The 18,100-nt window shown below is 68.0% G+C and overlaps 1 protein-coding gene across 1 annotated transcript in view; it reads right to left on the bottom strand.

The window, feature by feature from the left end:
* The window catches only part of ADGRB1 (adhesion G protein-coupled receptor B1), a 60,848-nt gene that overhangs the window by 5,354 nt on the left and 37,394 nt on the right, over positions 1–18,100 (bottom strand). Inside the window, exons 18-25 of the mRNA XM_039846214.1 lie at positions 14,767–14,870; positions 12,000–12,102; positions 11,132–11,282; positions 10,569–10,638; positions 9,203–9,269; positions 7,087–7,172; positions 3,011–3,182; positions 1,269–1,445 (exon numbers count right to left, since the gene is read on the bottom strand). Coding sequence (XP_039702148.1) covers positions 1,269–1,445; positions 3,011–3,182; positions 7,087–7,172; positions 9,203–9,269; positions 10,569–10,638; positions 11,132–11,282; positions 12,000–12,102; positions 14,767–14,870 — 930 coding nt within the window. The remainder of the gene's footprint in view (positions 1–1,268; positions 1,446–3,010; positions 3,183–7,086; positions 7,173–9,202; positions 9,270–10,568; positions 10,639–11,131; positions 11,283–11,999; positions 12,103–14,766; positions 14,871–18,100) is intronic.

Raw genomic sequence — 18,100 nt, 5'->3', positions numbered from 1 at the left:
GGCCGAGGGGCCACCGCTCAGGGGTGCCCCTTGCCAACGTGTTCACCCACGTGACCTCCTGGGAGATGACCACGCCCTGCATACTCTCGCCGGTGTGCATGGAACGTGCGTGTGAGCACAGGCGTGCAGGCATACGTCACATGCGTGTGCGTGCGTCTGCGAGCACGGCCCCCTTCCAGGGACATGGGAGGCTGGTCCCAACGCAGCTCACTCCCGCTGTCGTGCCCCGGCCTCGGGGTCCTGGCCATGCTCCTCCCGGGCTCGGTGCGAGAACCCCTCTGCTGGCGGCGATGGGGGCCGGCCGGCGGGGAGGGGCAGGGCGGGGATGCAGGTCATCAGCACGGCCCTCTCAGTGGTGGCCGTGGTCCCTACCACAGCGCCTGTCCCGTCTCAGGCTAGGAGTTGGGGAACTCGGCTCAGGCCACCCCAGGCGGGGCTGTGGCCTCCTCTAGGGGCACTGGGACCCCAGGGGATGGCCAAGCCCTCACTCTCAAACCTGGAACTTCCTTCCCTGAAACACAGAGGTCGGGCTGGCGAGACCGCAAAGGCTGGGGTCAGAGGTCAGGCCGGGGGCAGCATCACGGGTCCAGGACCCGGCATCCTCCTCCTCCGGCCTCTGTCCTCACCCCCCAAGGAGGCCAGCAGTCTAGTCCGGGCTGGCCGCCGGCATCCGCTGAGGCCCTGTCTGTGACCCTAACAAGCACTGTGAAATGGCCAAGCACCCCGAAGACTGAATGAGCACTTCCCGCCTGCCAGGGGCACCCCAGGGAGTGGCTGCCACAGAATGACAGCGTGAGAATTCACCCATGGCACCCGGACAAGGCGGCCTGACGGGGAGTCAAGGAAGCTCCCGGGGGGACCTCTCAGGGGACACCTGCGGGGTGGGCACGGGAGGATGAGGGGTACAGGGGGCAGCACAGGACGGTGCCTGTGGTGCTAGAGCACCAGGGCGTCGGGTCCTGAGGGGGCCTGGCTGAGGACAAGGCCGCAGCAGCGCCAGGGTGAGTGGACAGGCCAGGCTGGCTCCCAGGGAAGAGCCGGGCAAGCCGCCTTCTGCTCCTGGCTGAGCTTCGGGGGACGCAGGAGCTGAGCGAGAGCCAGGACACCCACAGGGCGGTGTCTGAACGAAGGGCTCTGGGGCCGGCGTGGGCATGGAGTGGCCGCCAGCCCGGCCCGGTCTCGCCAGCTCAGTACTGCCCATCCCCCACCCTGCGCCAGGAGTTCGCCCTGGGAACCTCAGTTTCCCCAACCTCAAACTGGGCTCAGAGTCCCTCCCGATGCGGCTGTGGGACCTGGAGCAGCTCAGGTGCGGCTGCGTCCCCGGCTGCGTCCCCGGCTCCGAGCCCTACCATGAGCTGGGCGTGGCCGTTCTGGAAGGAGCCGCCCGAGTCCCCGTTGCCCTCCTCCTGGCGGTCCACCACACGGCACTTCACAGCGTCCTGGACCTGGGGGGAGACGGGCGGTCAGCGCGGACTCTGCCCCACGAAGCCTGCACGGCCCCGGAAGGCCAGGCTGAGGGTCCTCGAGGCGGCGTCTGTGTGGGGTGCCCACCCCGGACCCGCCAGGCCCAGGGCCCCCCTCCCGTCTCTGTCCTCTCCGTGCCCTTCGTGGGGTGAAGTCAGAAGCGTGGGCCCCCCGGCCGGCGTCAGGGAGCACACGCCATCGGGCTGAGGGTCGCTTGGTGTCGGACCCGTCCTGTGTCACCATGGCCTCGGCCTCCGTGTCTGTCTCCACAAGCCGAGGGCCTGGCCCTCACTCCCTTGGGAGACGCCGTGCCTGAGCGTTCCCAAGGGGCCGGGGACTCCTCGGAAGGGGACAGTGACGACAGCTCTGTCGCTCGAGCAGCCTTCCTGCGGTCACCTACTTGCGTTCCAGTGTCCACCTCCGTCCTCGGCGGGCCACGGCCTCTGGCTCGCCCACCCCTCAGCTCCTTAGTCCCTGCTCTCAGGCCTTCGACCGCGTGTCTTCCTGTGCTCCGACCTCTTCCGTCACCCACTGTTCCTGTTTCACGGAAGCCAGGCCGCTGAGGGCCAAGAGTGTGGCCTTGGAGCCTGGTCCGCGTGTGACCGCCCGGGGCTCACAGCTGCCCGAGGTGATGGCTCCGTGCCGGGCTGCGGCTGCTCCCTCTGCGGAAGGGGCTGTCGGGGGCCGAGGCCAGGCACACGTGGGCGCGGAGGATGTTGGGCTGGGCCTGTGATGCGTCTTCCCTCGGGGCCGTCTCCGTGGCCGCTGGGTGGGTCTGTGGCTCCTCCGTCATGGGCTCTTCCAGCTCCTCGGGATTTGAGTGGCCTCTCGAGACCAACGGGGCCGCTTCGGTGGCAGAAGCTTCGGGTCTTCACCACTCTGCCTTTCCCTGGAGTCAGAGCCCCTGGAGCCGGTGCTCACATTGCCCAGGGGTGCGAGCCGGGGGGCCCGAAGCCGCTCCACTCCTGGCCTTCCCTTGGCGTACGCGGGGCCCAGGGGCTCCGCTTCCTGAAGCTCCCTGGGCACCAGCGGTGGGAGTTGGCCACTCTAGGGCCCTCTGCCAGCCGCGGGCTGAGCTCTGCTTCCAGCCACCTTGTTGCTGCCTCTTCTGTTCCTTCATCCTTTCAAATCTGTGTGCCTCACAAATGCCCTTGGCTTTCTAGAAAGTTCCAAGGGAGGCAGAGCTAATCCCACTCTTCTGACGCCCACTCCCGCCCCTGGGCCCCTGCTGACGTCCTGGCGCCAGGACCTCGTGCCCTGTCCGTCCGCGGCCACCTGCACTCGCCCTCAGTGCTCTCCACATGACCCCGAAGGAGGCGCCAGGTCCACTGACTTGGTGGCCGAGATGCACGCGTTCCCACATTCCGGGCCTGCCGAGGTCACCTCCACTGCCGCTGCCAGCCACGTGGCAGCTGCGACACAGTCCGGTCAAAACCTCCTCCAGCTCCCTTCTAGAGAGGCCCGGAAAACGCCGGAGCGCGAGTCTCGGCTGTCTCCGGTGGCTTGCACGGCCCACGGGGACCCGCGCCGCCCCAAGGCCACCCACCTCTCTGCGCAGGATGCAGTGCACCATCACGATGACGAAACCCTCCAGCGAGTCGAAGACGGCGAAGAGGATCTGGAAGAGGGCGGAGCGGCGGTCGGTGACGGCGAGCACGGCCGACATCCAGGTCACGGCCAGCAGCGGCAGCACCACGCAGGAGCTCCACAGGGAGGCCCTGCAGACGGCGTGGCGTCAGGGTGTCCACGGCCCAGCCGGCAGGGGACACCGGGGCGGCCCAGCCCCAGCCCCAGCCCCAGCCCGTCTCCCTCCCCAGGGCCGGCGAGGCCACGCGGGGAGGGTCCCCCGTTAGCCCCTGCTGGGCCTCCTTCCCCCTCTCCCCTGGCTGGCCTGAGTTCTGCCAGCAGCAGCCCCCGTCCCCCATCCCAGGCACCCAAGCCTGGGACGCCCGGGTTCCTGACTGTCCGGGAGACCCCTGGCAGGGGAGGAGATCCCCGCCGGTTCCAGCTCCCAGGGCCCGAACGGCAAGATGGCCATAGGGAAGGGTGCTCGGCCGGGCCTCTGAGCTCTGGACAGAGACGGGGAGGGACAGAGGGACAGGAGAGACCCCGAGTGCTCGGGGCGGAGGAAGAGCATCTAGGAAGGGAGGTGGCCGGACGGAGGTGGCCGGACGGAGGCGGCCAGACAGGTAGGGGACCTGGGCGGAGACGGACGGGCGGGAAAGACTGGCCGGCACTCTCCCCTCTGGGCTCCTGTGCTGCCCGTCCAGGGAAGGGGCTGTGTCTGCCCCACGGCCCTTGTCCCTCTCCAGGGGGTCCTTCGGGGGCACCCCTGCCCAGACACCACCCTCCAGAGCCCAGGCCCCGCCCTGCACCACCACGGCCTACGTGTGTGGCCGCTCTGGGCCCGTTTCCTGACCCGTGGGGACATCATGCTGCCTCAAGAGACTGTGACAGCAGTAGCATTAGCAAGATGCCCGGTATGCAGCAGGGGTTTAGGACGGTCCTGGCCACCATCATGCCTCTCAGGGCCACTGTGGCCTGAGGACTCAGCCAGGGTGAGTGCTGCCCCATAGGTGGGTGAATGCCCGTAGGGACTCCAGGGGGCTGCTAGGGCCACTGTCCTGGTCACCGGGGGCAGGGGCTGGCGTCCAGACAACTTGCTCCCCTCCTCCCGCACAGGATGAGCACGGCAAGGCGGGCAGGTCAGAAAAGAATGCATGGGCCACCAGGAAGGAACTGGGGACACAGGACAGCGGGAGAGGCTCGGAGGGCCTGGGATCTGGCCAGGACAAGGACCCCCAAACCAGTGGGGCCTTGGCCGGGGGCAGGAACTCCCCCAGACTGCACGTTCTGCCCTACGGCCCAGCACATGCTGGGGGCCTGGCCTCAAAGCCTGGGACAGCTCTGTGCTCACCTCAGGACGTCTCCCCGTGACGTGTGGCACCGCCCGCTCTGGCCTGTCTCTAGGACCCAGTCCCTGGCACCAGGCCCAGCCCCGCCCCTTCTCCTGGTCCTGCCCCCACCCAGGCCTTCCCCAGGCCTCAGGGGCACTGCACACGCGGGCTCCCCTTCCTACACGGCGGGCGAGCACGCCGCCCCGCCCCCACGCCCGCTGTGCCCACCCCTGCTGCTGTCTGTCCTTTGCCCCGTCCTGGCCGGGCCTCAGTTTCCCTGGCACAGCAGGTGGGGCCCGGTAGCCACTCTCTTTTCCAAAACAGAGCTTGTCCAGCCAGGACCCCAGACGAGCCGCGCCCCCGCTCCGAGCAGGCGGGGCAGAGCCCGGCACCTCGTCTTCCGTGAGTCATCCTCTCGGGCCCGAGGCCTGACACCCACAGCCGGAGGCGCCTGCGCTGGCAGGTGGCCAGGCCGGGGATCTATAAACCACTCAGTCCCGAATCCCGGACTCTGCAGAGGCCTCACGGAGGAACCCGTGCAGGTCGCGCGTGACTGGGGGCTGGGAGGGGAGGGGGACGGGCCGTGGGCAGCAGATGCCCCTGGGCGGCTCTGAGTGTGGCCTGGGCTGGGCACGCCCCCCACCCCAGCTCCGGGCAAGGTGCTGCCCTCCACCTGCCGTGGACTGGCATGTGAAACAGGGCTGTGCCTGAACCCGAAGGGAGCTGGATCCCCGGGTGTGCCCCACAGTGGTCAGCCAGTGGGGGCCCAGCACGAAGCAGCAGCCTTTCCCCTCGAGACCCCCACCCCAACCACCCAGGCTCGACCAGACCCAGCCCTGCCCGGCACCGGCGTCCACCAGGGCTCCCTGGCTTCCCACAGCCAGGACCACCCTCTGCACGGCTCCCGCAGCCCGGAGCGTCCCAGGGGCCTGTGTGTCTGAACACAGGACAGCCAAGCGCTGTCCAGGCAGACAGGCCACGCTCCCTGCGGACTCAGCCTCCGGCTCGGACCCCGGCCCACACCGTCCGCCCTGCTCACAGCCTCTGGTGGCGCCCACGGTGTGTGAAGCAGCCTGCTGGCCCCAAGTCCACCCACCTGCTTCCACGGCCGTGGCCGCCTGTAACACCCGCACATGTGGCCACACTCACAGACATTTACTGACATGCAGGCGCACACGTGAACACCCCGCACCCACTCGTGTGCACACTCCTACGCCACGTGCGCAGGCTCACACGCAGCCCACACTAGGGGTGCGGGCCCGGCACCCCCAAGGCCGCCTGCCCGCAGGGTCTCCCTGCCCTCCCGTCTCTCGTCTCGGGGGGAGGGAGGAGAGGGCGAGGGCAGGGCAGGGCACGAGGTGGCCAGAGCAGGAGAGGGCAGGGGCTGCCCAGGAACCCCACGTGGACAGCAAAGCTGACAGAAAGGACCGAAAAGCTTGAACAAGCAGCACGGGACGCAGAGGAGCACGGAGCCTGGCGGGCAGAGAGGCGCTAATGTGGCATCACCGGTGGCGGCAGCGGCCGCAGATGGGGCTCCGCACTCGGCCCGAGGGGGCCGGGCCGCCGACTCCGAGTGGGATTACGAACGCAGCTGTCACGGAGACCAGTGTGGGGGGGAGCTGAAAGCAAAACCACACAGCAGTGCAGCCCGAGCCTCCTGGGGGACAGGAGGGGTGGGGTCTGAGGTGCCGGGGTCCTTGGGGCCCCCTCCACCTGACGCACCCAGAGCCTGGGCGCAGGAGAGCAGGGCCGGTTCACCTATCCATCCGCCCAGGTGTGCACAGAGGGACCACGGCCACTCCCTGCTGGTCCCCACGTCTGGTCTGACCGCACGCTGCCCCGACCTGTCCAGCGGGGGCATCGGAGAGCTCCCTGGGCGGAGCCGAGTGCGTGAGCGGACACACAGCCCTGTGCAGGCGGCCTCCCTGTGCAGGGCGCACGTCGGGGCGTCAGTGCCCAGCTGGGAGGGGCCCCGCTCTGCCATTCGCCCTGCCTGAGGCTCAGTCTGCTCAGCCGCGAGACTGGGACGTGGCAAAGCGGGCCTCAAGGGTGGCCGCACGCCGCCAGCAGGCCTGCCCCAGGTATGCGTGTGGGCGGTGCCCAGCCCTACGCTGGCCTTGCTGTGTGACCGCTGTCCAAGGGTGCGAGGAGGCTGTGTTCCAGCGACAGACCGGGACAAGGCCTGCCAGTCCGCACGTCCCGACCACAGAGCACGAGGCCAGCCAGGCTCCCAGCCACTGAGTCACACGCCTCCCCTGAGGGAGGCTTCTAACCAGAACCAGAACCCACCAAAGACCCAAGAGAACAGTTTCCAGAAGCCTTAGTTCCCCAAGGAAAGCAGGAAAAGCAAAGATAGAGAGGGAGAGGCGGGGGGACGGACGAGCCGAGCGAGACGGGCACGGAGGGGGCCACACAGACAGAGCTGGGACAGGGGAGCGGACAGGGCAGCAGCCACGGGCGGCAAGGAGGGCGGGCGTGGGGCCGGGGCGGGACGGGGGGTGCTGTCTGGGCTGGCAGTTGGCCGGCCACAGCCTGGGGCTCCCGGGCACGGCCCAGGCACTCAGCAGAAACACCGGCAGCGCTGGGCGCCCTCTGGCCAGGCGCTGCCCCTCTGAGCTCAGCTCTGCCAGGCAGGAGGACACCGGGCCGCCCACTGCGCCCTCGTCACGGGATACGGTCCTCGCCCAGGGAGCGCCTAACCCCGGCGGGGCGGGCGGGATCCTACCCTGCCCGCTCCTTAAGCTTCTTGTCCGCGATGCCGTCCTTGGACACGAGCCTGTTGAACACCAGGATCCCGATGGCCATGTTTACCTGCCGGGCACAGGGCAGGCTGTGGGGCGCCTGCAGCCGCTGACCCCACCCCATTCACGGACAGGCTCCGGGCCAGCGGCAGAGCCCCCCGAGCGGGCCCCAGGGGCGAGCCCACAGTTGTGCCTTCGCTCTGCTGTCCCCTCCTGCTGTCAGGTGACATGTTCCATGCCACCCAGGCCCCCTCCCACCCCCCACAGGGCCGGGCACTGCAGCTCAAGACTCACACGTGACCCTGCCATGTGACCCTCCCGCCTGGTGGGCTCTGCCAGGGTCGGGGGCCCTGCTGGGCGGGTGGACACGAGGGGGCCAAGCGGACCGGCTGGGGCTCAGACGGTGACAGGGGCTCTTCCCACAGGCTGGACGGGGTGGGAACCCTGGCCGGGTGCCGGGGTGCACTGACCTGGCCGGCCCAGAGGCCTGCCCAGCACCCCTGCTGCAGCCAGCGGCTGCCTGTGAAGCGGGGATGCTCTGTCCAGAGGTCAGAGGTCAGGCTGAGGTTGGGATGAGCCTGTCCCTACCCCGAATAGGGCTGACCAGGAAGCACGCTCAGACACAGGAGGGACCTCCCGTGACCTCCAGTCCAGCTGGCCCTCACCCTGTCCTCCCCGCTTCTTAGCGTCCGGGACCTCGCCCCAACCAGGCCTCTGTCCTGGCTCCGCCTGGGCCACCCCTGCCACCGGGCGACTCCCCAGCCGCCTAGGGCCGGCCCCACCCTGCAAAGTGTTCCTTGGTATTGAGAAGACCCTCGTGCCCACCACCACCTGAGACAGAGAAGGTCCCCAAGCACCGCGTCGGTGGTCTGCACAGCCCCGGAGACCCTCTAGCCGGCCTCCCGCAGGTGGGGGCCCAGCTCACACCCAGACCCCCTGGATGCCCTGCCCTCTGCTCCCGCCCTGCAGAGGGCTGCCCGACCCCATGGGTCCCTGGACCCAGACCCTGGTCCCAGAGGTCTGGGGAGCGGGGACAGCACCACACACAGCGCTGCCCAGGCCCTGCCCCCACCATCCTGGGAACACGGCTCCCAGACACAGGCGCCAGCGCTCGGTGGCCAGGCGGGCTGGTGACTTCCTGGGGGCCCCTGTCCTGATGGGGCCAGAGGAGAGCAGGAAGCAGGCCACCTGCCACCCCGCCTGCAGCGGCTGAGTCCAACCGTCATCCGCGTGTCCCCGCTTCCGGAGTGGCCCCGTGGGAAGGGTCCCATAGTGGGTCATGCTCCCTGCCCTCTAGCCGCACCCCGGGAAGGGACAAGGGCGGGAAGGAGGCCAGTCCTAGAACCAGCCCTGGCCACAGACTCGCGGCCGACGTGCCAGCATGCAGCACCCCCTCCCGCCGCCCCGCCCCGCCCGTGCCTCGCAGAACGAAGGAGCCGGGAGCCGGGCTGCGCTGGGCCCACCCGCGGGCGCTGCCCACCTCCACCCACCCGCCCCAGGCTCCCCTGACTCGTCCCCTCAGCCTCCCTTGGGTGTCAGGGCTGTGCTTTTCCTGGCCACGGCCAGCTCGTGCCTGAGGCTGGGCGCCCACGCGACGAGGGGGTGTGGCCCACGCGGAACACTCTGTGGTGGCAGCACGCGGGCCCCCAGCCTCGCCCCGCCCCTCCGCAGCCAGGAACGAGCCCGACGCCACGGGGCGCCTCGCCCCTCACCCACAGAGCGTGGGGACGGCGGAAAGAACTCCGAGGGCCGAGGGGAGGCGCGGCCCTCCTCCGGGGCTGACGGCCAGCAGCCCCATCTGCGGAGAAGGCTGGGCCCACCCAGCCTCGGGCTCTGCCCACAGCCCCGCCGCCCCAGCCCTCCGCCTGTCCACCTGTCCCCACCCGCCCCCGGTCACTCACTCAGCAAGCACGCACAGAGGTCCACAGCTGGTGCCAGAGTCAGGCAAGCCACAGTGTAAAAAATGAGGCCAGTACCCCAGCCCGGCCTCTGCCCCCTGCCCCGAGGGCAGGTCAGGGGACTGTGGGTGCCACCCCTGCCTCCAGTGGGCAGCAGAACAGCCCAAGGCCCCAGCCTGGGACTGCGGGGTGGGGTCCGTACCAGCACGACGGCGGCGGCTGGTCCCACGAAGGCGTAGAGCAGTCCCCCCTCCAGGGAGAGCCAGCAGCTGGGGAGGGAGAGAGCAGGTCAGCGGTCAGGCGAGGGCCCCGCCCCGTCACAGGGGGGACCCCGCATCTCCCACGGGGGCAGGCGAGGGGCAGGACGCCTGCTGTGCGCCTCCTCGTGCGGACCCTCACACTGGCTCTCCAGCTTCGGGTCCTCGGGGTCCCCGGAGGCTCCGTCACCCCAATCACAGATGAGGAGCAGGCCCAGGGAAGGGGCGCACCTGCTCAGAGCCGTCCAGCAGAGGGCCCGGGGCCCTGCCGACAGCCTTCCCGACTGTCCCCTCCCCGGGCCCGCCCGCCCTCCGCCCACTCTCCCGGTCTCCCACGCAGACCCTCCCTGCAGACTCGATGCCCACTGGGCCGGTCCCTGGCCCGGCCCTTCACCCGCTCACTCAGCCCAGCCCCGCGCCTCAGCACCTGGCCCTCTGCGCGTTCGTCTGGCCTAGCCCATCCTCACGCCACGCCTCCCCGAACCCCCTGGACACCACCGCGGTGCCCCCAGGAGCCCGCAGCTGCAGGCGCGGTTTCCTCCGCCCCGGCACCCCTGTCCATGCTGTACGACGCCGCTTCATCCCTTGGAACCCCACTGAACACCCGCCGCCTCCCACCCCACCCCAGTCCCGCAGGCCGGGTGCGCCTCCCTCCAGCACTGACCCTGCTGGTAGCTCAGCCCTCACCCACGTCCGCTGCCCCCACCGCCCAGCTGGGGCTGCTCCGGGGCTCGGCCACGTCCTGTCCCCCAAGGCCCCAGAGCGAGCCAAGCCTGAGTGGCCAGTATCAGCCCCTCCTCCTGCCTCACCCCTCGCCCAGTGCCCATGGCCCCTGCAGGCTCAGCTTCTCCACCGCGGGAGGTCACGTGGCCTCCGAGATAACCCAGCTCTCCTGGCTGGGCATTCAAGGCCCCTGGCCTGGCTGACCCTTCAGAGCCTCCGTGGCCATGTGTGACACAGCCCCCACCGCCTGCTCTGCCCTCCGCTGGACTCTCCTGCAGCCCCACTGGTGCCGGGATCAGCGCCCCGTCACAGGACTCAGAGGCCGCACGGACCCGTCCAGGAGGAGCTGGGAGAATCCAAGAGCCCAGGACCGTTTCTCTGGGTCCCGCTGCCCGCCACCGGGTAGGAGCCGGCTGATGGGAGGGGGGCGGCCGCCTCAGGGGCCCGACTCCAGCTCCCGGGGGCCCCACCCTCTCCTAGCCTTGGCGCTGTCATCTGTGAGATGGCGGCCCAGCCAGCCGTCACTCCCAGGGCGGTGGGGGGTCTGGGGGCACCACGTGGCCTCCCCCCATCCCCACCCCGACTCACTAGTTCATGGTGCTGTACCCTTTAGCCTTGGTAAATCCCACGGAAATGGCCACGACCAGTGCGGGGAGCCCTAAGGAAGGACCAGAAAAAGGAGTCGGTCCCCCCCGCCCCGCCTCCAAGGGCCTGCCCTCCGCCTCCTTCCAGCCTTGCCGGCAGACGGTGGGGGCCACAAATGTGACCTTGAAGACCCCCAAACAGAGAAGAACTGAGCGTGTGAGAGAGGGAACAGGAGTGGGTGGGGGTGGGGACCCACAGAACTGGGGGGCAAGGCTGCCGGGTTAGCAAGTAAAACACAGACACCCAGTCGCATTTGAATTGCAGATAAATAAGGAAACATCTTCTTGGTATAAATACATCCCAAATGCTGGACGGGACGTACTTACGCTAAAAAGTTATCCACCACCTGAAATTCAAATCGAACTTGGCTTTAATCATCTACATGGAAATCCTGCGGCTAGATGGACGCCTGGCAGGGAGGGGACCACCCAGGGAGCCCTTGGGGACAGAGGGGAGGGGCAGCCGGGCTGGGACAAGGGCCAGAGGCCGGGGAGGCGGCCACTCACCCCAGCCCAGGCAGAGGAAGCGCTTGCGGATGAGGCGGTTCCGGAGGCGGCCCGTCACGGCCATGTAGGACTGCCAGGCCTCGGTGAGCACCCAGCAGAAGGACGACAGGAAGAAGAAATGCAGGAAGGCAGCCACCAGCGTGCACACCACCTGGGCGGGTGGCGAGGAGGCTGGGCAGGTGCTCGCTCCCCAGGCCCCCGCCAGCGTGACCGGCCCGGTGAGGCTGCGAGAGGCCCGCACCCGGTGATCGCAGCAGTGACCAGGTCCAGTCCCCCGCAAGAAGCCGCTGAGGGGTGGCCTGGCTCTGGCTCTGAGATGTGCTGTGGAATGCCTAAACGCCCTGGTGGCTGCTGCGGGACCCTGCCCGCAAGCGGCCAGAGACAGACGCCCCTCCTGCCCTGTCTTCCTCACCCACCATTTGTAGATGCCCCAAATGCCAGTCAGGAACCCACACAGGAGCCCCAGTTCAAGGCCATTTGTTCAGCAGGTGGTGACCCTAAGGCCCAAGGTGAGCAAATCACCCCAGGGCCACGTGGCAAGGCATAGACAAGCTCAGAGAGAACCTGGCGCCCAATCATGGACCGGGGACAGGGGCTTGAACTGGCTCATCCCAAACTGCCAGGCCAGCTGGAGACTCCAGCCACCACGTCCGCGTGCCTATCCTGGCCATGCGATGACCCCGCTCAGGCCTGAGCTATGTGGCTGGCCGTGGCCAGGGGAAGAGCTAGAAGGTCTACAGGTGGCTCTAGTCCCTGCCTCTATAACCTTCCTGGGGATCCCAGGATCCAGGCCCCTGCTGTGGTCACCACCGTCATCACCTGCATCACCCACCCCACCTGGGGACACGGCAGGGCCAAGGCCACCTACCTTGTTGCGGGTCTGGGTCTGCCCGATGAGGATGAGAGCATTGGAGGAGATGATGGACAAGCAGAAGTTGATGAGGATGACGGATCGCTCTGAGCGGATGTACCTGTGGGAGAGGGTGGGAGGCCTGTGGTCAGCTCCCAACAGCGCCTCGCCTTGTAAGAGATGGGGTCCTATAGCTGTATCAATCTGGGGCACCACTTCCTCCCTACAAACACCGCCAACACCATCACCATCACCATCACCACCACCATCACCATAGTCACCAACATCATCACCACCATCACCACCACCACCATTACGCGTCACCACATCATCTCACCACCATCATCATCACCATCATCACCATCACCACCATAGCACCACCACCATCTCGTAAGTCGCCCGCTAGTCGCCGTCGCCGTCTTAGCAACCGGATCGCCTGCGCCCGACGCCGCCGCTGCGCCGTTGCCGGATCGCGCGATCTCGTCGCGCCAATCAGCATGAGTCGTCGCCCAAAGTCGTCGCCGTCATGCGCCGTCGCCGCCGCCGTCGCCGCCGCCGTCATGCGTCGCCTGCGCGCCCGGATCGCCCGCCGCCGTCGCCTTATGATCGCCGCCGCCGCCCGATCGTCATGCGTCTTCGCCGCCGTGGATCATACCGTCTATGCATCTCGTCGCCGTCGCCGTGGATCGCCGCCGTCTCGCCGTCGCCTTGTAGCATAGATCGCCGTCGCCGCCTTGTGTACCACGCCGTCGCCGCCGCCGCGCCGCCGCCGCCGTCCGCCCGTCCGCCGTCGTAAAAATAAAACCGCCGCCGTCGCCGCCGTCGATCATAAATCGCCAAATCGGATCGCCGCCGTCTTAAATCGCCGCCGTCCGCCGTCCGCCGCCGCGGATCGCCGCCGCCAAGTCGCCGCCGCCGCCGCCGCCGCCGTCGCCGTCATACTGTCGCCGCGGTCACCATCACCACCATCACTATCACCACCATCACCACTGTCACCAACATCACTCCTACTGCCCCACATACCAAATTCCAGCGCACAGCCAGAGGCCTGGGGAGTTACTGAGTACAGCAGTCCCCTCCGGCTGGGGATGGCTCATCTTTAAAAATGCTCCTCCTCATCATGCAAGACCCTCTCCCTGTCCCTCCGGCCCTCAGACATAGTTCATGCTCAGGGCCCACGGTCTGCCTGCTCCCTGCCTGGTCACGACTGGGACATGTGAAGTGTTCCCAGTGGGGGCTGCAGAGCCTGTGTCCGCAGCTGGCTGTGTAACCCCAGGCAAGTGACCCAATGCCTCTGAGCCTCAGTGTCTCCCTCTGGGGGGGCGGAGGGGGAGTAACAGCGCCGGCTGTGAGGGGCTGTGGCCGAAATGAAAGAGCTAGGACAGAAAGCATCAGGTGCCCCATGTCTGCTCCCCCGTTTCCCAGCATAGCACCGCCAGGTGCCAGGCGACGAGCCGAGGGCGCAAAGCAGAGCCTCGGGGACCATGACGTGGCCCGACGTGGCTTGTGAGCTTGGGCGGGTCACGTCGCCTCACCAGATTTCCATGTCCTGACGGGGACCACAGAGGTGATGACACTTCGAAAATCATGGGCAAAACCTCAGACCACAGTGTGGCAGTGCTGAAGGGGCTACCCCACGCCCGTCCTCAGAGACCTGGGGACACTGAGGTCTCAGGGGAAGGGCTCGGCCCAGGGCTGGGGAATTTGGGCACTGGATGCTGGCCCTCCTGGCGCCTTCGTACTTGGGCAGGACGGAGGCCTACTGCTCATGGGCACCCAGCCACCAGGAAGCACATGCGGCACCCCCACTGGCCGCATCGACCTGCTCCGGCCGGCCTCAGGGTGCAGTGTCAGGTTGATTATCGGCCGACATCACAGTGCCCATGGAGCCGGACGCACTGGGAGTCCTGGCTGGGCCTGGAGGCGGCTGCTGGGCAGGCGGCGACCTTGGCTTCACCTTCTCCGACCTAAACCTCTGCCCAGGGGGCTCACTGCAGGGCCCTGGGGGTGGGGGATGGCACGTGTCTGCATTCACGCACTCACACATGTCTGTGGCCATCTGGGCCTCGCTCAGACCCGACCTGGGCACACATGTCTCTCACCCCAGGCTGGTGACCAGCTCAGACAAGGGTCCTCATGGCATGCCCTACCTCCACAGTGCCCTGCACCCCACAGGCCAAAACCAGACAGGTAGCACCCAGGGCTTGGGGACAGGGAGTGCAAGGCAGAGGGGTACACGGAGATTCCCACCCTGCTCCTGACCCCGGGCTCTGGGAAGGGCATGGCTCTGCACATCCAGGTGGCAGGAGAGAGGTAAGGCAGTATGGGGGTCCTGGTGGTCGAGGGGCAGGGTGCTCCACTGGGGAGCAGGCTCGCTGGCACCCACGGTGAGTGCTCAGACAGCAGGAGCGGGGGCCCAGCGCGAGGCAGGGGCAGAAAGGCCCGGCCCGGCCCTCCTGCCCGCGACATGCCCCATCGGTGTCCCTGGAGCAGCAGGCAGGGACTGGAGAGGGGCAGCGGGTGGGGGGACGCGGGGAGCATGGAGGGGTGGGGGTGGCACCAGCAGGTGTGGGGGTCCGTCCCTCAGTGATGGCAGTGGGCAAGGAAGGGTGGGGGAGATGACAGATGCTGCTGGCCGGAGGGCAGAGAAGGAAGGGGGTCCCTGGGTCACCCCCCCATAGCCACCCTTGGAGAAGGCACGAGACAGACGTGACCCTGGCCATCCGCTTCCTGCGAACCACAGGCCACGTGGCCCAGTGCCCTGCCCGCCGCCCGGGGACAGCACCTCCACACGGAGACGTAGATGATGATCAGCATGAGCAGGGTCAGCGACGACACGCCGCAGCCCACGATGAGCGTCACCGACGGCACCACCACCTTCTCCATGTTCTGGCAGAGTCCGGGGAGAGAAGGCGGTGAGGGGCGGGGGCCGGGCAGACGTGCAGATGAGACCCTGGGGAGGGCTCTGCCCCTGCCCCCTGCCCCCTGCCCCCTGCCCTCTGCCCCTGCCCTCTGCCCTCTGCCCTCTGCCCCTGCCCTCTGCCCTCTGCCCCTGCCCTCACTGCCCTCTGCCCCTGCCCTCTGGGCCCAGCCCCTTGGGCTCTTCTCCAAGCAGCAGTCAAAAAAATTTATAAAATGCCACCAGAGGTCCTCTCCCTGGCTTGCCCTCCACGTCCCAAGCCCGGGCTCTGAGAAGGGCACTGGGCCTGGCCTGCCTGTCCCTACCTTGGGGCCCTGCAGCAGCCGTCCCTCCGTCTGGGACGCGCCCCCGTCTCCGCTGTCGTGCCCCACGCACTGAGTGCCCACGCAGGGTGACGGCACGCCACACTGTGCCACACCAGCTCTGGGCCTGGGGGCGCACGGCAGGACGGAGGCGCCCCAGTGCTGAGCGAGATGGGGCCTGCTGTGCCTGGAAGCCAGGCGCCCCGGGCTGTGACGAGCTCTGCCACCCCGCCACCCCGGCTTCGGGAGAGGCGGATCGGGGAGGTGGTGGCGATGGATGGCATGGGTAGCCGGGAGAGGACGGGCTTCGGACGGGAGCCACGCCCTGACGCTGCCCCTAGGGACACAGCCCAGGGCGCAGCTCCAACACAAACATCTGTGCTTCCACGCGGAGCTGGCGGGCCCCAGGAAGAGGGCTCAGGACCATGGCCAGCAGCCCCGGCTCTGGCCTCAGCTGGCCCTGAGCTAGTGAGGGTAACCTCGGAGCCCCACCCTTTGGGACCCCATTGGCTGTCCTAGCTGCTACCTCCCCAGGCAAGAAGCACCAGGATGCAGGAGAGCAGAACCAAGCCCCTAAGGCGCTGAGGGTCAGCCTGTCCTCCAGGGCACCACCGTGTCCCTCTACCCCTGGCCCGCAGCACCCCTGGGCTCTGGCCCCCTGTGAGGCCCAGCCACCTGCTGGCCTCTTATCTGCTCCCAGCCTAGCAGAGGCCTAGGGCCCTGGCTACCCCAGACCAGATGGGTGTGACCGCTGAGCTGCCGCCAGCAAGGAGGGGGCGTTGCAGCCCCCCGTGAGCCCCTGCTCGCTTGGTCTCGTTGGGACTACCTGCTCGCTTGGTCTCGTTGGGGACTACCCACCGCACTGCCTCCCACCGCCCCGCCCCTCTCCCAGGTCGAGGTGAGGCATGAGGTCGCTCACCTGGAGGCCCCAACAGCAGTGCTGCACGCAGACCCACACGCCTGGCACACACACGACACGCCTCGTCTTGGTGCCCGCCCAGGTCCGTGCTTGCAAGCACACTCGCCCCCACTGTCCCCTTAGGAATGCCACTTCTGTGGAGGCACCGCTTACCCACTGGGCTCAGCCACAGTCCCCGACAGGGGACCCGATGGATCAGAGTCCTATCGCCCCAACATTTACCCACGGAGACCTCAAGGCCCAGGGCTGTGACGAGGCAGGTGGGCTGACCCCGGCAAATGTTTCTAGGACACGGGGCGGGCCCACAGCCAGCTACACGGGTCACGGGTGGCCGAGTAAGTGGCTCGCGCCTGCTCCATGGCTGGCTCCGGCCCTGACCTCCGTGGCCATCTGCCTCCACCTGCCCTCATTAGGCTTGGTGGCCACGTGCCCGCCAGCTCACCCACCTGCCCACCCCGCTCTCCGCTCCACCTGGCTCGTTTGTCACCTCTGACAGCCCTGGCCTGGCAGGCTCTGGACAATGGAGAGAGGGGACAGGTGACAGAAAGGGTGAGCAGGGGCATCAGAAACTCCAGGCTTTGGTGGGAGGGCTGCATGGAGAGGGTGAGTCGGGCCCCAGCTGACAGAGAGCAGGTGGAAGCAGGTGGCCTCCTGCAGGAGACCAGCTCCCGAGCCAGCCTCAGAGCTGCCCAGGGCCTCTGCACACGCCGGACCCTACGCCCAGTGCTCTTCCCCTGACCGTCATCCAGCTGGCTCTTCCCAGCTGAGGCGTCTCCACCTCACAAGGACCCTCACTCGACCTTCGGTCCAGCAGCCCCTGGTCCCGCCCCCCACCCAGCGCCTTGCACTGGCCTCTCCAGGGTCCCCGCCCCTCGCCCAGAGCTCTCTCTGTTTGCTGTTGACGTGGTTACGTCAGCGCCACCCTGGGAACCCTCTAGTTCCAACCTCCTCCCCAACTCACTACCCACCCACGGCCCCTAACGCTCACTTCCTCCCTAGGGCACCATCTCTGCCGTCACAGCCACCAGCACAGATGCCCTGACCTGGTCACATGCCGGGCCCCGACCTGGTCACACGCCGGGCCCTGACCCTGGTCACACATGATCCCTGACCCTGGACACACGCTGAGACCCGACCCTGGCGAGCCGAGACTCGAACCTGGACACATGCTGAGACCTGACCTGGTCTGCAGCTGGGCCCGACCTGAGTCTGAGCTGGGCCCCGGCCCTGGTCACCGCCTTTGAGGGCTTGACCCTGGACCTGCCTTTGAGACCCAGGCCCTGGACACACGCTGGGCCTGACCCTGGTCACAGGCTGGGCCCGACCCTCAGTCACACTGAGACCCGACCCTGGCCACACATGAGCCCCAATCTGGTCACACGCTGGGCCCTCACCCTGGTCACGCTAGTAACAATTTCGGGGGCGTCATGGCAACGACGCTGACACCACCTGTGCTCGCAGACCGTTGACGCCACGCCAGGCTGTCGAGTGCTGTAAATACCTCGCCTCATTCAATCCCACTCCGGCTCTGGAGCGGGTGGCCCTGTCCCCCTCACAGGTGTGACTCAGAGCCGGCCTGGGGCAGGTGGCCCTGTCCCCCTCACAGGTGTGACTCAGAGCCGGCCTGGGGCAGGTGGCACTGTCCCCCTCACAGGTGTGACTCAGAGCCGGCCTGGGGCAGGTGGCACTGTCCCCCTCACAGGTGTGACTCAGAGCCGGCCGGCAGCGGCTTGGCGGGAGCTGACGTTCCGGCATCTCCGTCTCGTCTCCCTCGACTTCAAGCCCCCGCCCGGGAACGCATCCCTCCCTGGCTCCTGGCGTGTGACAGCAGCGCCCCATCTCCATCTTCTCTGAGGCCCTTGTTCTAGACTGCAGTCCCGTGAGGCCACTCTACAACCTAGGATGTCCGCAGCCTCCACCTGCTCAGGCCTGAATGCCTGTACCCAAGGCACCTGCCCACCCTAGTGGTGAAGGCAGG

The sequence above is a fragment of the Pteropus medius genome, unplaced genomic scaffold, assembly GCF_902729225.1.
Source record: "Pteropus medius unplaced genomic scaffold, Ma_sr-lr_union100, whole genome shotgun sequence".
In the NCBI taxonomy this organism is placed as follows: Eukaryota; Metazoa; Chordata; class Mammalia; order Chiroptera; family Pteropodidae; genus Pteropus; species Pteropus medius.
The sequence above is the reverse complement of the archived record's forward strand: the minus strand, read 5'-3'. Positions and strand labels throughout refer to the sequence as shown.